Below are 22,023 nucleotides of genomic sequence, written 5' to 3'. Positions count from 1 at the left end.
CGCGCACTAGGGTGGGCCGGCGCGTCAGGACGCCGGGGGCGGGCCCCGCAACGGCTCCGCCCCCGGCGCGTGCGCGGGTCACGTGGGGCGCGGCTCGCGGCAACTGCGGCGGTGGTGGTGACAGGGCTGGTGGTGGTGGTGGTGGTGGTGGTGGTGGTGACCGGGGCGGCGGCCGCGCGGCTCTGGCGGGACCGGCTCGGAGACTGCGCCGCCTCTGCAGGTACCGCGCACCCCCCTCCCCCGCCTCCCCGCGCCCGGCCCCGGGTCCCGGCCCCACTTGGTCTCCCTCGGCCCGTCCCTCCAGGTGCGCCCCGCCACGCCCCCCGGGACCGTGCTCCTCGGCGCCATCGGCACCCCGGACCCCCGGAACCCCTTCGTCTCTCCGCTCCCTCGGACCCTCGCCTCGGCACCCCTCCTTTCAGACTCGTCCCCCAGCCCCACGGCGCCCCTTCCCAACTCCATCCCGGCGTTGCATCCCCGGAGGATCCCCTGTTCTGGGTCCGCCCCCTCCCCCAGGACCCGACGGATATGGGGCCCCACCCACACGAGCGCGGCCCTTCTGGCCCCAGACCCTAGCCCGGGGGTCCCAGCGAGGCTCCGAGAGTCACGCCTTTGTCCGTGCTCCTTTATTCTCATTTCTAAAGGACTTGGTTGGAGTGGCATTTGTTGTTGTCTTTGTTCTGAATTAGGAGTAATTCGGAATAAGGGAGCTCTTGGAGAGAGGGCACCAGCGGCTCCCGAAGCGCGGTGGTTTGCTGGCGTTTGCTGGGCGCCGTCAGGTGCTGGAAAGGAAGGGTTCTGGAGATGGATGAGGCTGTCCCTAGTTCAGAGGAACGTGCCGCCCAGCAGACCCAAGCCCTGGAGCCCGCGCGGCGATGCCAGCAGGATGCCCGCCCGGGGGTCTCACAGTGGGGAGGCTAGCCAGGGCTCTGGACTTTGGGAGACCTTGACCGAATTCCCGTGGGGTCCTGGCTATGTCCCTTTAATCTCTGTCGGCCTCAGTTTCCCCATCTGTAAACGGGATGATTATAACTCTGTCTCCTAACGTTGGTGAGAGAACAGTGAGGGGTCAGGGATGAAGCCCTTAGCGGTGTCTTTGGCTTAAAGCCAGCTCTGAGTTCTAACGCTGACCCCTGCGGATAGCCCCTAGCTAACGTTGAACACGGAGTTCCAGCAGCTAATAGCTAAGGTTTCTTGAGCACTGAAATTTGGGCACTGTTCTCAGTGCTTTATATGTATGACTTCATTTATTTCTTACAATCTTAGTCTGGAACTATTATCTCCGTGTTTAGGTAACATAAGGTAATGTCAGGAAAATGCAGAGGTGAAGTAACTTCACTTTCACCCAGCACAGCTCGGGGCGGGGGGGGGGGGGGGGGGGGGGGGGGGGGCGGGCAGAGCCTTGATCTAACTCCAGGAAGTCTGTTTTCAGAGTCTGTGGTTTAGTCACTACAGTAATATTCCAGGGGCGTAGAGTTCAACAAATCAGTATTTTTTTAGTAGATTTTAAAAATTGACATAAAATTCATCCTCTTAGCCATTTAGAAGTGTGCTTTTCATAGCAGCCTCTTCACTATGTGCAACTACCACCACTATTTAACCATCATCCCAGGAAAAAATCCTTCCCCATTAGCAGTCATTCCCCGTTCCCACTGCGCCTGTGCTCTGGCAACCCTAATCTCCTTTCTGTCTCTGGATTTGCCTTATGTGGACAGTTCATATAAATTGGATCATATGGTGTTTGGCTTCTTTCGCTGAGCATAGTGTTTTCAGGGTTTGCCTGTGTAGCAGCATGCATCCTACTTCATTCTTTTTATTGCTGACTGATATTCCAGGATGTGGCTAGATCGCGTTTTATTTATCCATCTGTCTGTTGATAGACATTTGGGTTGTCCCCATGTTTTAGCTATTGTGAATAGTGCTGCTGGGAATGTGGCTCCACGAGTTTTTGTGTAAGTTGTCTTGGGTTGATACCTAGGAGTTGATGCCATTGTTATTTTAATTCCAAATGGAGAAACCCAGGCCTGTTGGATCTTGGATGGGAACTCCCATTTCTGCCCTTCCGCTGAGCTCCCCATGAATTCAGGTTAGCGGTATCCCAAAAATTGGCAAAGGAAGGAAAGAAATTCCAAAATGTCATGATACACCAATAATAACTTCGTCAAAGTGCTGACCCAAAATTTGAGAAGCTCCTTAACATTTTTTTCTCCTCAAGAGTGAAATTTGAGCTTTGAACACAAACTAGTATTTGCTTCGATTTATTAAACAGATGTTTTATACACAACCTTATACCAGTTGCTGAGGAGGAATATTAAAGATGGGTGCGATCCTAGCCTCACACCATCACAGAGTCGCAGGAGGGTTAAAGACTTAAATCTGAAACACAAAATTGTGAAAAGTTTGAGAAAATCATATTGGAAAATACCTTTATGTCCTGGGGCTAAGAGGGGACTTCTGAAGTGAAACATAACAAAGCACAAAGCATACAGGAAAGAGATTAATCCATTTGCATTACAATCAAGATGTTCAGTTCATCAAAAGCACTATGAAGAGAGCAAATGTAGAGAACCAGTATCTAGAATATAGAAAGAAAAGGAAGACAACATAGTAGAAGTAAGAGCACAAGCTGGGCACAGGCATTTCACAGACGAGGAGCCACAAACAGCACAGAAGCATCGTAAGGGTGCAGTCAACATTATCCATAATCAGGAGATGTAAGTTAAGACCGTAGTGAGCCCCCGTTTCAAGGCCACCCTGTGGGCAGAAGGCGAGCGTACGGGTGCCAGCCATTGGGGGTGAGCACTGTGAACTCCCACTGGCGGATGGTGGGCGTGGGGGTTGGCCCAGCAGCTTGGGCAGTGCCTACCTGAATGCACGGGTGCTCTGTGGCCCGGCAGTGTGACGCAGGTATGTCCCTTCAGCGGACTCCAGCACCTGGGCGCGGGTGATGTGAGTGAGTGTGCACAGCGGGTCTGTTCATGACTGTAGAGTAAAAGCCAGAAGAACCCCAACGCAAACGCCAATCAGTGCTAGAATGGTTGTATGAATCCTGGTGTGTTTGTCTCGTGACCTAGTGTACAGCAGTGAAAGTGTATGAGCTCCAGCTCCAGGGGCATGGACCAGTCTCGAAAACAACATTGATTGAAAGAAACAAGTCACCAAAAATACACGTGCTGTGATTCCTTTAGAGGAAGTTCAAAACCAGACAAAACACTTTCTTTCAGAATCCGTGCTGGGGTAATCGTACAACTATTTTTTTTTAAAAAGGGCAAGGGACCGGTGATGTCAGAATTGAGGAGGGTGGTAACCCCCAGGGTGGGCGGAAGGTGGTAATATGATCAGGGAAGAAGCTATGGGGCCTCAAAGTGGGGTGGCCGTGTGGGCGTTTGGTTATTCTTTGAACTACGCGTAATGGGTTTTACAACTTTTGTGCCTATTTTTCAGTTTTTTCAAGTGACGGCAAAATTAGTTGTAGATACATGTGCCCTCGAGAGGCCTGTGCTCTAGCTGGGGAACCAAGAGACAAGGGAAACAGCTGAGCGGAACCCAGATGGTGCGGGAAGGGCCGTGTGGGTAAGACGGACGGGCGCTCGGGGAGCTTGGCGCAGTGGCCGATGAGGGAGAGGGATGAGGCGCAGGGCGCCCCTTCGTTCCAGGCCTTGTGTGTCGCTGGCACCTAGCAGTGAGCACTGGCATCGAATGGGGGGCTGAGCTGGTCTCGGGAGGACAGACAGGATTTCAGTGCCGACAGCAAGACCAATGCAGACTGTGTGTGGAAGAAGAGCTCTCGCTATGAAGAAACCTTAACGAAAATAAAGTCCACAGCCCTGGAGCCTTATTGAAAAGCTGGGCAGTGCCAGTTGTGGCTGGGGGGGGGGACCCCCTCAGGCCTGCCCCCCTCAGGGGAAGACCACAGGAATCTCTGAGGCGGTTTCTGGCTCCTTCGAACACGAGAAGCTTTTGGATTAAGGGACGTGCAGGATTTGCAGCTTGTTTCTGTGCTGTCCTAAAAACGAGGCTGGCTGTCTCTCTGTCCTTCCATCCATTGATCCATCTTCATTTCCTGTCGTTGCTGTACAAATTACCACGAACTTAGTGGTTTAAAACAGTGCAGATTTATTCTCTCACACTTCTGGAGGCCAGACGTCTGAGGTCAGCCGCAGGGGGCTAAAACCAGGGCGTCAGCAAGGCTGGGTCACTCCTCGAGGCTCCGGGGACACTACCTTCCCTGCCTTTGCCAGATGCTGGAGGGGCCTGCGTTCTAGAGGGCACCCCTCTCCCCATCCTCAAATCCTGTGGCCCCCCGTCTTTTAACCCTGCCTGCTGCCTCCTTGACCTCCGCTTCTGGATCACACCTCCTCCAACTCTGACCTGCCTCCCTCCTCCAAGGACATGTGTGATCACAGCGGCCCACTCGGATCATCCAGGATCATCTCCTGCTTTCAAGGCCCTTAGCTTAATCACATATGCAGAGTCCTCTTTGCGACGTAAGGTGGGCCGTTCGTGAGGTGGACGTGAGGGGGGCCTACGTGAGGTGGAGGCGTGAGGATTAGGGCCGGGCCATCCCCAGGGCCATTGTTCAGCCCGCCATGCTTGCTGCCTTTGTTTGGTGGTGCGTTAACTGTCTTCCCATCATGCGTGCTTCGTTTTCCTTGAAAACCTCGTGGCCAGTCTGTCTGATGTCCTTTTACCCTCAGGCCTCATTCGTTTAGATAACTTGGTGACGTCAGTGTCGGAGCCCAGACTTCTCCCCCAGAACTCTTGGTTCATGGAGAGGTTGCTGGCGGGTTTTGCGTGAGCTTGGCCGGCCCTCGTCCCTGCTAGGTGGAGCCCGCTAAACTCTGCGTCAGGAGAATGTTACAGGTCACCGCGGTGCTTTGTTCTGTTTGTTTATTTTATTATCTCTACACCCAACATGGGGCTCGAACTCACGACGCTGAGATCCGGAGTCGCACGTTCTACTGACCGAGCCAGCCGGGCGCCCCCAGAGCCGTGCGTTGAGGAGGAGACTTTTCTCCTTGCAGTTTTGACCATAATTTTCCCGTGACACTTTTGGACTTCCAGTATTACCTTTAGGGTTTGTTTGTTGTTTCCCACAGGATTTGCGGACTCTTTGGGAGCAGTTTCAGGTTTACCGTAAAATTGAGACAAGGTACAGAGGTGGCCCTATACCCCCAGCTCTCACGCACACGGAGCACCCCCCCACTGTCAGCGTCACTCACCAGAATGGTACCTTTTTTTTTTTTTAAATCAAGGACGAGCCTATATGGACCCATCATCATCACCCAAAGTTTGTAGTTTACCTAGGATGTGTTCAGTGCATTAGCCCTGATGAGTAGTGCCCTGTAGAAGTAGAAAGTACCTAACAGACCATAGGGAATTGCTCTCTTCCTGTTTTGGGGACAGCTCTGATCTTTCCCTCCACCTGTTTTTCTCCTATTTTGGAGAAAAATGATGATTGAGTTTTCTGTAGAGGCAAGAAAACAAAGCTTTATAATAACTTTTACAAGCAGATTGGATAGGGGCCAGAATTTTACTGTGTTTCAGTGTTGCTTTGTAACACAATGGATTTCTCTAAGTTTTAGGCCAATACCTATCTGCAGAAGAATGAACTGGTCAAACCTTCATAGCAAGTTAAATGCAGCTAGGTATCTTGGTAGGCTTCTGGACTTAAATGTGTAATAAACTCCTTTAAACCTGATTTCCATGAGATTTCCTAGATATTAATGGCTTTGGGGCAAGTCTTGATTTGTTCTCTCATTAGGAAGACATTATTTTCCATCATGTACTCAAGGGTGGGGAGAGAACTGGGAGGATGTCAGGAATGGCTAATGTCCTGTTATTTTCCATTTACGGTTAGTCCATCAGGGTATGAACGAATGTAGGGAAACGTCTGGTGTGTCTGAGAAGCAGCATGGAGTCATCACAAAGCCATGCGCTCTCCCTTCAGCCTTGCCTTGTCCCCATCTGGAAGGACGAGGGTCTCGGACCCCTCTCTTCCTGCCCGCACCAGCACAGCCCCCTCCCTCCCCCCCACTGCTGCCAGCCGCCTTTTACAACAAACCTGATCAGCTCCCTCCTTTGGCAGAAGGGACTTAACTCAGAGAGTGACTCCACACGCTTCTGTTTGTCATAAAGACCTTTTACAATGTGGCCTTCCCTTCCAGCCCCCTTGCCACCCCTGGGTGCACTTCCTGTGCTATGTTGAGTTTGTCACCATTTCCTGGCAGGCTGACCCTTTTGCAGTGCTGTGCCCTTGCCTCCTCTCTGCCCAGGAGGGTCTTACGCCCTGCAGCAGTGCCCTCGCCACTTTGCACTGAGTTGCTCTGTTTAACTTGGTGAATTCCGTGTACACAGCGACGCAGGGACTCCTGGCTTACTGGGGAAGGGTCCTCAGTGTCTGACACTTAGTTGTTCGTTGCTTAGTTGTTCGTTGCTGTTTTAGTAGTTTGGTTTTCCAGGTGGACTTGCCTAACCAGTGACCATGCATGTTTAGACTTCTTGGCGGTATTGTTTATTGTTCCTAAATAAATTGGTGTTTCAATGTGTCAGTCTTCTGTGAGTTTGGTGGCTGTGAGTCAGGTCTCCATCTTGAGCTGTGTCTGGGGAATGATGAGATGGTATGCTGTCCTTCAAGGCTGTAGGCTAGGCCTAGAACACTGTCAGCCCTCTGATTCTCTGTGATTGAAAACAAATGTAGCCATGACGGTATATGTTTAACGGGCTTGCCTGTGGTGGAACTGTGATGTTAAATATCGTCCTGGTACCCCTGTGACGGGACAGTGGAGGGGAGTGTGATGGGCAGAGCCAGGAAGCCAGGCCACGCCAGGTCCAAGGCCCTTGAAACTGCTGTTCTCAGAGCATTTCTGAAGTTGGTGCATCTTCCTGATGCACCTGAGCAGGAGGTTGCTGGCGGGTTTTGCATATGCAGTTTTTCTGTCTGTAGAGGATCGGGAGAGTTTGGTGGTCCCCTTGCGAGCTGGTGAATGAGAAAGTGTGCAGGATGAGAGCTGACCTAGAGACCGGGTAGTGCTGAGCTCCTGCTTTGGGCCAAGGCCCGTTGAAAGGGCTAGAAGAACAGAGAGGAATAAGATTTGGCCTCAGTCCTGGAGCAGCTCAGCCTGCTGGGGGTCTTCTAAAACCGAATCTAGGGTGGAAAGAAGGGGAGAGGTGTGCCGGAGGTTCTTTTCCTTTGCGCATTCTGAAAGTGCTGGCCCCACTCACGGGCTGGAAGGGGCTGCTCCGAATACCGCAGGACACTCCTTCCTGCCACCTCAGCCAGCTGATTAGGCAAGTGCTGGATGCCGGGGCTCAGGCGGGCGGCCGGAATCTGCCAGGAATGTGGAATCGAGGTGCCAGGCTGCAGTAGTGGGGAAGCTCAGGGGCTCTGCAGGTGGAGCGCAGGAAGGCGGCTTGCAGGGAGAGTGCTGAGGCCCTGGGTGAGCCCAGGCAGGCATCAGGGACTGAGGATGGCCTGGCCTGCTCGCCTCCCCGCCTGCCTGCTCTGGGGCTTTGTGTCCTGAGCTCCCAGTGTCTGTGCAGAGCGCCACCTCTCTCCCAGCTATTGGAACGGGTTTTGTTCCGTTTGTTGAAATGTTCCTTAAGAAAGACGGTCCAGGGAAAGCGGGCACATTCCAGCTGAGTCTTTCTGCAGACGCTGTTGGTGCCTTCCTTTTTCTGAGATGAGGAAATGCTCTGCCGTCTGCACAGGGGTTCGTGGCGTAAGAATTTCTGTTTCCTTAATTTTGAAAAACTTTGGTCTTATGTTTATATAAAGTTTTCCCAGCTGAGCTGTGAGGGCAAAAGAAAGGAATTTGTTTCATGTTGTTTTTTGTTTGCAGGTTGGCCTTAAGACAGCAGCATATTCCTGAAGACCCAGAACCGGCCGAGAGGTGAGAGAAAAGCAAGGTAGTTAAGGACCACAGCAGAAAAATCGGGAATCTCCTCTGTAGTCAGGCCCCTTTCGATAGTTTTTCCTTCACCAATGTTCAAATTCTTGGAAAAAATGCTGTTTGAGGGGAGAAGAAGGTCCCTTTACACAGCTTCCCATTAGTATGAGACCATTTCATGAGCCATATCTGACCTACTCCTTTTCAGCTAGAACCTTGTTGCAGACCCTGGGTGCAGTTAATTTTCCCACAAGTATTGCTTTGGTGACAGCCCAGTAGATCTTGATACATATTTTCATAGAAAATAGTGTTTCAGTATCTCAGATCTACACCCACCTGTTTTTTTTTTTTTTAAGGTTTATTTATTTACTTATTTATTTGAGAGAGAAAGAGACAGAGAGAGAGCTGGAGCAGTGGGGAGAAGCAGGCTCCCGCGGAGCAGGGAGCCCGACGTGGGGCTCGATCCCAGGACCCTGGGATCACGACCTGAGCCGAAGGCAGACGCTTAACCCACTGAGCCACCCGGGCGCCCCCACCCACCTTTATTAGGAGAATAGATTTAATATTCCAAGAATCCAGATTTTTTTGTTGTAGTTTTGTTATTCCTAATTTTATTACATTGTGTTGGAAAAGTACTAGTACCTACAAATACTACTGATTTGCACTTACTTTACTTGGGGCTTTGTATTAGATTAGTTATGACAGAAGGCACGTATATGCTTTTAAGAAATTATTTCAGGAACTCCCCAAAGTGAAGGTTTAACATGGGATTTCGTTTTTATGTTCTTCCTATGAGAAATTACTCTTCTGTTCCTTTCTTTGGGAGTCTTGCCATTATGATTATTGAGGGCCACAGCCATGGCAAACACGGTGGTGGCACGCCAGATCAGGGGCATGCGCTGCCTCCGCAGGGACCTGGCTGTGTCCTGAGCTGCAGAACAAGGGCCCTTGAGAACAGCGACGCGACACTCCCTCATCTCTAGCATCTAGAAGCTTGGAGGGGCATTCCTGCACCGCAGGAAGAGAATGGACATATTTGAGACAGATGATCCTCACTGTGAATGTCTTTCCAAGGATCTGGGAGCAACCCTCAGAGTGTTGTTGCCTTCTGAATGGCAGATTGATCAGGACTAGAAGGGCCTTTTCAGCCCAAACTTCGTTGGTCTTGACACTTCAGATTTCAGAAAATCTCAGCCAGTGTGGTCCTTGAAAAAAAATTATGAAAGAAGAAAAGGAGCATTTCATCGTTCTTATATTATCAAGGATTTGGCTTGTGGAGTTAATACAGTTTACAGCGTTTTCTTTTCACGATCAGTTTTGGCATTCTTGTTGTGGGGGAGGTGTGTCTCTATGAACAGAACCCCAGGATATGGCACTTGCCAACAGGACATGAGATGGCCCAACCTCAGTTGTTTTCTCTGCCATTTGGGGAAAACATTTCTTTAACGTAATGCCACGTCAACTCAGTTCGTAATACGGTAGCCGTGTATAGCTTCCTGCTTGAGCGACTATGTCCTTGTTGCAGGGCATTTGGGAATCCTGCTGCCTGCTCCTCTCTTCAGTGTTCTGTCCTATTTCCTTGTACCCTTTGTTGGTTTGTACTTTGGATTACCCACTCATACACACATCAGTGTCTGTGTATATTCCCTTATCTGTCTCTGTCTTCAACAGGTTTTCTATTCTTTTATGCCTTTTATCACAGGATGCTGCCACTCAGAATGTGTTCCATTTCAGTGGCTAATTGGTTTTTCTCCTGCTTTGCTCATTTTCACTCTGCAGAACCTGACTAGGCTCAGATTACACTGCAGTGGAGCATTCACTCATTCTTCCTTAAGCTTATGCCTATTTTTGCTACTATCGTTGGGAATTCTCTTAGTTTCACGAATTTTTTTTTTTTTTTTCTATTTTAACAGGACTTCGAAAGAGAGGCCATTGCCAGAAGTGTTATATATATATTTTGGAGTAAAGTCACCTTTTTTTTTTATGTAATAAATTCTATACCCTTGTGTTTGTGCACATCAGAGCTTTGCTGTAATTTAATCGCAGGCTCTTGTGATCCCTTCCGTATCTTGTCCCTTGCAGACAGCACGCAGTTGGACCCAGCCGCCACGGTTCCCAGGCCTCGTCTAGGACCAAATTCATCAGCCTCGGTGGCGCCTGGCCTTTGCCTCTGCAGGGTCGTCTCGCACCACAGGGGCACACAAAGCAGTTCATATGGCATTTAAAACAGTTTTGTTAAATGTCCTTCCGTTCTCCTAGGTGCAATTGTTTAACTCATCTTTGAATCCTTAGCATCTGTCACGGTCCATGGAACGTAGTAGATGCTTCGGAAATGCTTGCCGTGTGGATACTTACAGGAGTCGTACTGGACTTTTCCCTTAGATGTAAGGCGCAGGGCAGAGATGGGGTGCCCGCGACGGCAGTAAGATGGAGGAGTGCTTGCTCTCTTGTTTAAGAAAACCAGTTCCTCAGGCTTGGGGAGTATCCCTTTGTAAAGAAACGTTTCTGCCTATTATGTATACATAATATAATTTACGGGAAAGTTTATTACAGCTTAGTTTCGTCTCAAATGGATTGTAGGCTCTTTTTGGCCAAGGTGGTGTCTTAATACTGCCGCTGTTTCTTCTACTTTGTCTCTGTGTGGGTGGTAGGCCCTCTGCGCTGGCTGATGATGAAGAAAGCAGAGAAGTAAACACACCTCTCAGCTGTTACATGAATTAAAAGTCTGTGTCTGTCACTGTGCTGGGCCAGGAGCTTTTTTAGGGCGCAGAGCATATTGTGTTTATCTCTGTATCCACAACATGCAGCACAGTGCCTGAATTTCAGTAGGAATTTGATAGCTCTTGGTAGTTACATTGACTAATCTCCTTGGAAGAAAAGGACTTCATAAGCTGCAGATGTTAACGAGGTTGTACATTGAGTGGATCCATGGGTTACATGCATTTGAAGCGTTACTGTTATTTGAGTGCATAATTGATAAGCTCTGACATCCTTAGATGTTTTTCTTCATTCCCTCTCTGCATGTTCCTTTAACGTAATTAAGCAAAGAACACCTGTCTTTCCCCTTCCCTGCAGGCTGCCATGGCTGCTGTTGACAGCTTCTACCTCTTGTATAGGGAGATTGCCAGGTCATGCAATTGCTACATGGAAGCTCTGGCCTTGGTTGGAGCCTGGTACACAGCCAGGAAGAGCATCACTGTCATCTGTGACTTCTACAGCCTGGTCAGGCTGCATTTCATCCCACGCCTGGTGAGCAGAGCAGATCTGATCAAGCAGTATGGAAGATGGGCCGTTGTGAGTGGTAAGAACGGGGATTTCAGTCCTCGCCTGATTTCAAAACAGAATTATGGCTTCTGTGTAAGCTGTGTAAGTTTCCTGTGTGTGTTTTCAGTGGGGTGCCTTATCCGAGGAGCCACTGAATCCGCTGTGATGTGTTCACGGGAACACAGTTCTGCTGTGATTCTGTCCACGTTTCCTTATGGCCCTGCTCTTGGAACAGTTTTTGCCGTTCTTGTTCTGGCCGCCTGTTTCCGGTCCTGCCTCAGCCCACCTTCCCACCTCTTGTTTTTCCTTTCGCTGCCTTTTGAGACTATCCTTAGAAATTGTCACCACTGTCAGTTCCCTTATTTTAAATTTCGTTTTGATTTATCATTGTTTCCCAGGAAAGTACCTCCCCGGCACTCGTTCAAGCCAGATATAAGTTTGAAAACTGTCTCCTGCTGTGTCTCACTACCAGCTCGGTGAACGTGAGACTACCCTTCCTCTACTTATCAGGGGGTCTGGAAGAGTGTTTGACTAAGGTGTCGTTCATCTTTGGATTCGACATTGTACTCGACATAGTGATCAGTATGAGAACAGGGTTTATTTCTACTGTGAATCCTTCTCAGCTTAAACCCAGAGATGGGGTATTTAAGGTTCACTCTGAAGGTCACACCGTGAAACGAGCGTGCTCACAGTCCCTGGCCTGTGTTGCAGGTGCGACCGATGGGATCGGCCGAGCGTACGCAGAAGAGCTGGCAAGCCGTGGCCTCGATATCATCCTGATTAGCCGCAATCAAGACAAGCTGCAGATGGTCGCCAGAGACATAGCTGACACCTACAGAGTGGAAACCGAAGTTATAGTTGCGGACTTCAGCAATGGCCGCGAGATCTACGACCCGATCCGAGAAGCCTTGAAGGACAAAGACATTGGCATCTTGGTGAATAACGTAGGCGTGTTTTATCCCTACCCCCAGTATTTTACTCAGGTCTCCGAGGACAGACTCTGGGACATCATACATGTAAACGTTGCTGCGGCTAGTTTGATGGTCCATATAGTGTTACCAGGGATGCTGGAGAGAAAGAAGGGTGCCATTGTCACTATCTCATCTGGCTCCTGCTGCAAACCCACTCCCCAGCTGGCTGCGTATTCTGCTTCTAAGGTAATGTAATCCTGATTAGGACAACAAAGTCATAGAGCAAGAGGACATTTACTATGTGGTTTGGTCCAGTTTGTTGAGCGCTTTGTCCCCAGCTCATGTTAACTTATGCTGTACTTTTTCCTGAAATGGTAATAAGCCAGTTTTCTTCTGAATTTTCCTTCAAGGACCGCCCCCCCCCCCGTTAAGTCTTTACCCTTGTTCTGTTTTGACAGGCTTATTTAGACCACTTCAGCAGGGCACTGCAGTATGAATATGCTTCTAAAGGAATCTTTGTACAGAGTCTCATCCCATTCTACGTGGCCACCGACGTGACCACACCCAGCAGCTTTCTGCACAAGTGTCCGTGGTTGGTGCCTTCACCGAAAGTTTATGCACATCATGCTGTTTCTACCCTTGGCATTTCGAAAAGGACCACAGGATACTGGTCCCATTCTATCCAGGTAACAGTATGCACTCAACTCTTGTAATTAGGTTAATGCCTCCCAAACCCTTCTCAATGATACATGGCAATCCGAATGAAGCCTACTGCTGAAACGTGAGAATTGCACGTTCTGATTCTTAAACCTGACACTCGTAGTGGTTCTGGTTAAGTCCCTAAATTCTCTTCTGTGCAATTGTTACTGATAGTTTAATCCATGTGGCACCTAAGAGATGAAGTATGCTGCTTTACTGTAGGAAATGGCGAGAGTATAAAATACTCAGTACTCATGGGGACTCTTTGCATAAAGATTATTAAATTTGCCATCACCACATAAATAGGTAAGAAAATCAACATTAGTTCTTACTTTTATTGAAACATTTGGCTAAAAGTTTCTTTAATCCGAAGGAGCTTTATTTATTCAATCCTCTGTCAATTTTTAACTCATAAGGAGTTTCCTGGAAGAAATTTGATGTGTCAAACACACCATATAGAGTGATATCTGCTTATCCCGTTGAGTCTTCCACATTAGGGCCTGAGTAAGAGTGACAGCCTGTGTTGGCTTTAGGATCTTGGAAGGAAGTGCTCAATGCCTTGGATGAAGGCAGTTTGGGGAGCCTTTTAGGGAGCCGTGGATTGCAGTGAGTAGGTGGGTGTGGGGAGGGCCATGGCAACTGCCCACCCCACAAATAAGGCTGTGCGGGCACGGCAGCAGGTGGATTTGGCCAGAGGAAGCCGTTGTATTTGTTACTCCATTTCAAGCAGCAGAGACGTGGCTGGGAGTAAGTGCTGGTGGGAAGGGGAGTGTGGAGAAGAACAGCCCAAAGATGGGGGGAGAGGAGAAGGCATGGTTCCGGGCAGTGGAGGCAGGACCCAGAGCGCAGTGGAGGGGACAAGCGGGGGCTGCTGACTGTTGGCTTCTGTGAGTGGGGGCTTCGGAGTGGGGAGGTTTGAAGTGAGAGTGTCGGGGGCGGAGAGCGGGGTGCTGCTCCTGTGTGAGGGACCCTTGTGGGAGCCCCAGCCGGGATGGCCTCTGCAGTGATTTCACAGCCTTTTACTGATCATTGCTAAGTCTGCATAAACAGTTCTTTTTGATGACTGTGCACAGAGTTTAGGGCGGAGGCGTCCTTGCTCCGCGCTGGCCCAGCCCTTACGGATGTCTGCAGGACACCATTTCTGCACAGGAGTTGTTTGGGAACCAGCCTCTGTTGCCTTCTTGGCGTTCATGTGATCAGATGACGGTGTCTTCCTTGTATTGTGCTAGTTGTCTTAATGATTGGCAAGCAGAAAATAGAAAAAAATGATTTGAACTTAAAACAGCTTTAAAGGAGTCAAATGTCTTGGCTTTGTTAACTAGTCATCAGTGTTGATTTGGGAGCCTTTCTTCTTGTTTTCAGAAGTGCACGAGGCAGGGTTGTCAGCTTCAGAACACAGAGTAAGGCGGAAAAGCTTGTAGCCTTCTGTTTGGGTTACTTGACGTGAAGGCCAGAAGCACGTGGGTATGTATTAGGTTGAAGAAGCCATTAACTTGACAACTTGACCAGTAAGTGTCTTGTTACTATGGGGGCTGTGTTCCTGGTGTAGGAAGACAGAAAAAGCCACAGGGACTGGCAAGCGGGGGGAGGGGGGACGTCTGAGCTCTCTGGATGGGCCTGCAGTCTGCTCTCAATTTCTACCCACTTTAGGCATATTTGTTTCCACGTAGTGCGTGTGTGTTGCTATTGGAAAAAAGAAGACGTGGCATTTAGAGAAGAGGGGAGCTGGTTGGCCTTGAGAAGGCTCTGGGGCTGCACATTGAGATGTGGGTGAGGGTCCAGGGGAGGCAGGCCAGCAGCCATGTCAGAGGTCAGGGCCCTCCTGCCCAGCCTGGGTTCCCACACCCGCTGCCAGCCAGGAAGGGAACTGGGAACCACACACCTTCACTGCAGCTCTGTTTCTACCTTTGGAATAACTCTGGCTTGAGGATCCAGCCCAAGTTCTTTGGGATCTTTTCCTTCCTTTCCATCCCCATTTCTCACCTAGGTCCTAACCATCCCAGTCTCTGGGAAATATATGGCGTCGGCATTTTCATTGCCAATGCAGATTTCCAGCCAGCTGTACATGTGCATTTGACATTGACTTCCTCCTCTGGAGCTGGCTCCCCACAGGGGCTGTCAGTTACCGTTGGCTTTTGTCGCAGGGGAGGACAGCTCCTTTCCTAGGCCTAGACAGGTGGGTCAGGTCTCTGAACATGCACAGAGCCTTCCAGAGCCAAAGATCCAGCCCTCCCTCCCCTCCCCGCTCTCACTCACTCCTCCTCTAAAGTAGATGAGTCACCCCTTTAGTTTCTAATCTATCAGTACACAGAGGATGCAGTTCTCTCCTCTTCCATTAGCTGTCTCCATCCTGCTCCCCAGGGTGCTAAGACCCAGTAGGATAAGCCAGAAATGGTGTGCCCGTGAGGGCTGTATACATAGCACCGTAAGAAACTGGCAAGGTGCGTCCTGCTGCTGGTCCCCCGTGATAGACAGTGGCCGTACTGAATGGAAATTAAAAACAAACAGATTTCTAGGTGTTGATCCTTCCTCCATTAAATAAATGCTGAAAAAATGCATAGTAGTCCTCCCCTTATCAGTGGGGATATGTTCCAAGGCACCCAGTGGACGCCCAATGGACGCCCGAAGCCATGGATGGTGCTGAACCCTATACAGACCGTGTTTTTTCCTGTCTGTGCGTGCATACCTGTGATAAAGTTACTTTATAAAGTAGGCACGGTGAGATGTTAACAACGACTAATAATAAAATAGAACAATTTTAACAGTATCCTATAATAAAGGTTATGTGAAGGTGGTCTCTCCAAAAATACCTGTATGGTTCGCAGCATTCCTGTTGTGGGGACATGACACGATAAAGTGCCTGTGTGAGGAGAGGGAGTGAGGGTACGTCGCGTTAGGCTTCTGTTGACAGGGCGGTAAGTCAGGAGGATCATCTGCTTCTGGACCACGGTTGACTTTGACCGTGGGTAACTGAAAGCGTGGAAAGCAAAACCAGGACAGTGGGGGCACCACTGTACTTGGAAGAGGGGTCCAGTTCTGTAGTCCGTCCCAGGTGCCTACGTGTTTGAGCGCATCCCTACTTCCAGGGTCCTCCCTGGGGACCTGAAGCTGACGACTTTTATCTCCTTATGTTTGGAATCTTTCGCTTTAAAACAGTAGCTCCAAGGAGGAGTATCCCAGTATTTTATCCACAAAATCCTCGCTCTTTAAAGAGGTCCAGAGAGACCTTAGTTGTGTCCCCAGAAAGTTTCCCATGGCTCCTGGTCAAATACGGGGCTCCTGTCTCTGAGGTGGCGAGGTGGAGCTTCTCTGGGACCTGCAATGGACCGCTGCAACTGTCCCTGATCCTGGGACCCCTCCTATTCAGTGCCCCTTCCCTGGGTCTGTTACTTTATTTCTGTTCAAGGCTAGAATTTTAGCACTTGCCCGTGGCTGTTCATCTCCCTTCCTTTTTTTTTAAAAGTAAGCTCTTTGCCCATGATGGGGCTTGAACCCACGACCCCGGGATCAAGTGTTGTATGCTCCACCAACTGAGACGGGCCTCCCATTCATCTCCCTTCCTTACCATAGAGTGAGAACTTGTGCTCACCTCAGTCTTGGACCAACGCGTCCGCACAGCGCAGGGTTTCTCCCCATCAGCACTGTTGGCATTTGGTGTTGGACAATCCCTTGTGGGGAGGCTGTCCTGGGCACTGTAGAATGTTCAGCAGCATCCCTGACTTCTACCCACTGGCTGCTGGTAGCAGCAGCACCCCAGGTGTGATGACCAGGAAGGTTTCTGGACATTGCCATATATCCCCCCCACCCCTGGGGAGGGGGGGGTAGGGCCCTGGTGGAGAAGCCTCGGAGCAGTCAGTCGGACTCCCTCCCTGCGGGCCCAGGCCGTCCCCATCGCGTCTCAGGACCTCGGCCCAGGGTCCCAGTGTTTTTGACTGTTGTTTCATTTCACCCCAGCCTGCCCCTCACACAGTACTAATCACGGATGCATTTATCCATTTCAGCTGCCCTTTATTCCTGGAGTGGTTTTGTCATTCTTAACCAAATGAATATGTTAATTGATACCAGGTTAAGTAAGGATGGGATTGTATTACTGCGTGTGAGTCTGTCCAGCCTCATTAGAGAGGGGTGGGCAGGCAGTGGTCATGTGTGTTGTATTCCCAGGGAGTCTAGCATAGGTTCTTATGCAAAAATAGGTGCTTGGGTACAAGAGCCTTTTTTTTTTGTATTTACTTTGGTGATATTTGTTGTATTAAGTCATATACTGACACTTAAGGGTCTGTGATTTGGGTTCTAACCTTCTAACCTTTTTCTCTTTCATTTTTAGTTCCTTTTTGCACAGTATATGCCTGAATGGCTCTGGGTGTGGGGAGCAAATGTTCTCAATCGTTCTTTACGTAAGGAGGCCTTATCCTGCAAAGCATGAAACTGCATGATGGTTTGGGAAGTTTTGCCACCTCCTGAGAACCTGCAGTATTCTGACGTTTGGAAGGACACATTTAATTTATCTTCTGTATTTTCTTTTATTACTGGTTTTATTACTGGTTGATTTAGCATACTGTTGACTCATCATTTGCAAAGCACACATAATACTTCTAGAAAATGCTGTGGAGAAACCACAAGGGCCGCATCACGTGGATGGCATAGAGCACACGGTGACTGAGGCACAAGAACCTATTGAGGGAACCTAAATTGTAATGCTTCTCTTTTATTTTCTCGAAGCTGTCTCAAAGCCGTGTGATTTATGTTGTTCTAGGAGCTATAGCAATCTGATATTGAAATATGACTTGTCAGCTCTCGTAGTTTCCAATGTTGTTTTTTAAGGGAAATCATTTCAGTACATGAATTATAGTATTGGTTCATCAGGAAAGACTATTTAAAAGCGTTATAAGCAAGATCGCTGGTGTAATTAGCAGTAGAGATCCGTGCATATCCTATTGTATAGCTCTGTTTGACTCTGTGTATGAAAATGCTGCTCTTCAAGCGATATTTCACTAGAGAACCATGTGTGTATATATGTTGTGTACATCCGGGCAACTTTATTTATGGGTAAGTTACTTTTAAAAAGATGTCTTGCTAAGGTGGCTTAACGTGGAAACTTACGGGGTCTTGAAATTCTAGGTTACTCCTTTTCGCACTAAACAAGCCTACCCGATTTTGTGCTATAGGTTTGCCGTGTATAATATCATACATTCTGTTGGTGATTTTTTCTTTTATCTGTGAAATTAGTTCATTCTTAGATTTGAACTTATAATGGTTGACCCTCAGTCATCTCTTGATTTATAATTATTGTGGATAAGTAGTGATTTCTCAGCCTACGACCCATTTTATAACTGAAAGTTAGCCCTTTAGAGCTTGTTATATCTGGTTTTCATACACTTTTCTATGTAATATTCTCTTCTAGTAGCGTTATTGGAGTAAACATCAATTACTTATGGAATAGTGGTTAAAATATGGACAAATTATGTGTGTGATATATTGTAATGTGTTAAAATAAGTTAGCTCATTCTTGGTTTCTGTAACAAATTTACGCATTACAGTGAACGCTTTTGTTGGTGTGATGATCATTGTGCGCAACCCCCCATGATAGGGGTTAGCTTTGACACCTACTGTGAAATAAATGTTTTTTGGCTCAGATCTTGTAAAGCCAGACATTTTTGGGGACCACTCCCTAGTGCTTCAGCAACTGTAAACATCACTATATGAATGTGACAACATAATGCAAGTTAAGAATTTGGAGTTTATTACTGTGACACTGATGCAGAAACTAGTAAATTGGCTGAAATCAGGACTTGTATGGAATTGTTTTCATCTGAGATGGTATTCCATTAGGAGTTAGGCCTGGGCATGCCTTTATGGCATACCCACAATTTTGTCAGTGCCGTTGCCTCAGTATTTCCAGATCTGACTTGGACTCAGAAGATGAGTGGTTGAGTTCAGAACCTCTTCCATGTATAGACCAGGCCTTCATTACACAAAAGAAGACCTTCAGATATGAAAACTTGCTAGCGGTGTTACACAGCACGGAAGGTGTTGATGGAGTCTGCTTGGAGGCCTTCATTTTATCACATTTGGCAATTTTCCCTCACCTAACAATTAACTTACGGTCATTAAGACTAGAGAAAATTTGACTTCCTGCCACATCAGCCTGAATTGTAATTGACATGTAGTAAGAAGCAGCAACTGTATGTAAAAGCACCATATTTCTATCTCAGGAGTTACGTGGCACAGCAGTGTTTCTATTTATAGGTTATGGACTGAGTCACTGCCAAATGACAAAAATAAGTAAATCACGTCAGTGATGTTTGCAAATTCTCTACTTGGCAGGACATGTGAAAGTAAGCTGACGGGTGCAAAGCTAGTAAAAGATCAAAACCAAGAATCTTCCTTAGGTTTCCTCTTTGATAAAATACTTTTTCCCAGAGCTCATGGGCCACTGTAGGTGGGGTTTCTTACTAAGAATGTGGAAAATTAAGAACCTTTGAAACAACCAATAAAAACTAATTCTGCTTCCTGTGGGAGAGGTTTTATTCCGTGTATTTGTATTTGGAATGAGAGAGAGATCTTTTTCCCCATAGAAACAATTACTTTAAAAGTAATCTATGAACACCTATGGTACTAATTCATTAAAAGCTGGTAATTCAGCAAGAAAATTGTGCATAACCATGCGTCTATTAAGTCTTTTGAAATAGACTAAGTAGATTTCTTGATCTCATTCTGATAGGTTGAGTAGATAGTTGAAGGTAGATTTTGATCGACTTTGGCAACATGGAGGTCGCTGCTGGTTTTGCCATGAGCCATTTTTGTCACATGGTGGGGAATAAATGGTAGATTGTAGTCGGTTCAAAAGAGTGGAAAGAAAAAGGGAGACAGCAAGGAGAGAGCCCTTTTGAGGAGTCTCCCTCAGTTTTAATGTCAATTACTCAAAATCTTACCACATTTGGGAACCGGGGGGTTTAGGTGGTGTCGCCTCAGTCTTGACATCATGGGTCCTCCTAAACCAAGTCCAGTCTGTGTCTCTGTCTCACTGCTGGATCGGCTGTAAGTCTTTAAAATAGTATTCAGTTTGAATAAAGATACACCTTCCCGTGGAATTTGCAAATTCCTTATTATACACATAAAGCATGAAGTTATTTTAGAACCTGAAGCGGTGGAACACCGTCAGACCAGGGTCCTGTGGCTCTCATCCTTTCTGGGTAGATTTCCAGAACACCTCTCTCATACTCTTCCCACCTTCAGCTTATAGGGTTCTTGGAACTGGCAGCAGTGTCCGGTTCCCTACTTTGGGGCTTTGCTATCACATGACAAGGATTTTGGCAGTTCACTAGCCTACCTCAGTTCCTGACAGTTGGGTTGTGTATTCAATGGCACAGTGACTACAAGGCCTGTGAAAAGAACCGTGGCCGAGACCAATTCACCCCACGTTGGAACACCACAGTGAAGCTTAAGCTCAAGTGCATTATATGGTGGCAGCAGGCACAGCCTAACTTAGAGGATTTGCAAATGCGAAAGAGTCAAGAATTCTCTGGAAATTCCTAACATGGATGCGATCTCACGATGGGGAGAAGAACTTAATCAGGTGTAGGTGGGTCTAGATATTAAGCACCATTGTTTGTTGAACATGGTGTTTCACTGAACCCTCGTCCTGTGAGATACAAATACGTCTTTTGGGTAAGGAAGGTGAGGTACACTGAGCGGAGGTACAACTTGCCCAAGATCACAAATCTAGTAGGTGATGGTGTATTAACTTAGTATACTAAACCAGTCTGGTTAAAGAATGATAAAGGGAACACGAAGTGCTGTGCTTTCGTGTCACGTTGGTGCCACTCAGCATTATCGTGCTGCTGTGGAACGTTCACACAATATCTGACTGTACAGCACGTCCCTTTTCAAAAACATTACCAAAAACATGTTTCAGTCCTCCACCTGTACACAGCGCCGAGGGTGGGCCGGTTCCACACGTGGGCAGAAAACAGCCCGCGATCCTGGTATCTAAGCCACGCAGGCATTTTGGGGGAGGCCAACGTTTCTGAGTTGAACGCACCGAGCCTTGTTTAGTCAACAAGGGTAACCACTGGGCATCAGTGGTCCCGGCGAAGTGGGGAGCGGACCGGAGCCGGGGCGGGCGGAGCAAGCGCGGCTTGGGGCGGCGGTTTCGCCCGCCAGTGGGGCGGGGGGGGGTCCCCGGGCCCGGAGCCAGCCGCCTCCCCGGCCCGTCCCGGCGGCCGCGTCGGACAAATGGGCAGAGGCTTGCAGAGGTGCGTGCCTGGGGGTGCCGCCCGAGCCTGGCCCCGGATCCGGACCCCGCTGGGCCCCAGGAAGAGGGCGCTGCGCCGGGAGCTCTCGGGCGTTTACGGCAAATGCTGGCCGTTCCGCCAGGATCGTCATCTCTGGGCCCTGGTCCCGCGCGGCCGCTTTCGGATCCCACGTCCAACCCCCCCCCAGCCCCCAGCCCCCAGCCCCCAGCCCCCAGCCCCGCCACCGACCTGGACCCGGAAGGCTCGCCGCCCTCCCTTCCCCGGCCGCAAGTGTCGCGAGACCTTTGTCCGGCCGGCCGGCCCGAGCCCGGCGGCCCCCGGCGTCCGGAGCGCGCACGCAGGCCCACGCAGGGGACGCAGGGGACGCACAGGCGGGGCTGGCGCTCCCGGCACTCCCAGCCGTCGGTCTCCCCGCCCGGGTCGCGCAGTCTCGCGAGAGTTGGGGGTAAACAGCCCCGAATGGAGACGCGAGGCGTGTTCGCCGTGGAGGTGCCGTTATCCCGGGACCGCGGGACCCGAGCTTGAAGCGGCAGCAGGTAGGTTAGGCGGGGGCTCGCTCCCCCACCCGCCGACCGGTGCAGCCGCCCGCGCGCCCGTGGCCCCAAGGGCGGGGATGTGCGCCGGCGGCGGCCGGGGCCGGGGCCTCCCTGCGCCCCTGGACCCTCCGGGAGCGGCACAGGAGCATGGGGCGGGGGACAGACGGGAAGACGGGCGGACGGGTTGACGGGCGTTTTCCAGCGCCCGAAACAGCGCGTGCGGCTGTGCTCGGCAGGCTGCGGCTGGGGGCCCTGCGCGGCCCTTTCTCCGGGCTCACGCGGGGTGCTAGCTTGCTCAGCCTCACCGTTTTCTCCCCGTGAAATAAACTTCAACGGAGTGAAACCGTGTCTTCTTCCCGGCGACCCCACGGTTCCGGGCCGGCTCCCGTAGGGGCTCCGGGATCACATTTTCAACGACCTCGGTTCTTTGCATGTCCCAGTCTGAGCACACTGCTGAACATCCCGATTT

The 22,023-nt window shown here is 49.5% G+C and overlaps 2 protein-coding genes and 1 long non-coding RNA gene across 7 annotated transcripts in view; 2 read left to right on the top strand and 1 right to left on the bottom strand.

Moving 5' to 3' along the window:
• Positions 1-131: 131 nt before the first annotated feature.
• Positions 132-19,278, top strand: HSDL1 (hydroxysteroid dehydrogenase like 1). 2 transcript variants are annotated; one of them, XM_028094306.2, is made up of 6 exons: positions 132-220; positions 7,842-7,892; positions 10,965-11,190; positions 11,865-12,310; positions 12,523-12,750; positions 17,088-19,278. In XM_028094306.2, exons 3-6 carry the CDS (start codon positions 10,971-10,973, stop codon positions 17,184-17,186), a joined length of 993 nt encoding a protein of 330 aa, XP_027950107.1. In that variant the 5' UTR covers positions 132-220; positions 7,842-7,892; positions 10,965-10,970; the 3' UTR covers positions 17,187-19,278. The 2 variants fall into 2 exon arrangements, with proteins under 2 accessions (XP_027950107.1, XP_027950116.1); XM_028094315.2 differs by having other exon boundaries at positions 7,842-7,908.
• On the bottom strand, positions 11,733-21,343 carry LOC114201580 (uncharacterized). Of its 2 annotated transcripts, none has more exons than XR_003607667.2 (3): positions 21,247-21,343; positions 19,696-19,807; positions 11,733-11,985 (listed from the first exon to the last, which is right to left on the bottom strand). It is a non-coding gene; the product is annotated as an uncharacterized LOC114201580 (long non-coding RNA). The 2 variants fall into 2 exon arrangements; XR_003607668.2 differs by lacking the exon at positions 11,733-11,985 and adding an exon at positions 12,950-13,996.
• Positions 21,344-21,430: 87 nt separating this feature from the next.
• MBTPS1 (membrane bound transcription factor peptidase, site 1) overlaps positions 21,431-22,023 on the top strand; it is a 52,887-nt gene continuing 52,294 nt past the window's right edge. For all 3 annotated transcript variants that reach the window (XM_028094017.2, XM_028094025.2, XM_028094033.2), the window contains exon 1: positions 21,431-21,554. The gene's annotated coding sequence lies outside the window, so the exon portion shown is untranslated. The remainder of the gene's footprint in view (positions 21,555-22,023) is intronic.

The sequence above is a fragment of the Eumetopias jubatus genome, unplaced genomic scaffold (assembly GCF_037043125.1).
Source record: "Eumetopias jubatus isolate StellerSeaLion01/CBP00866 unplaced genomic scaffold, mEumJub1_p1.0 scaffold_10, whole genome shotgun sequence".
Lineage (NCBI taxonomy): Eukaryota > Metazoa > Chordata > Mammalia > Carnivora > Otariidae > Eumetopias > Eumetopias jubatus.
This window is presented reverse-complemented; position numbering and strand designations above follow the sequence as displayed.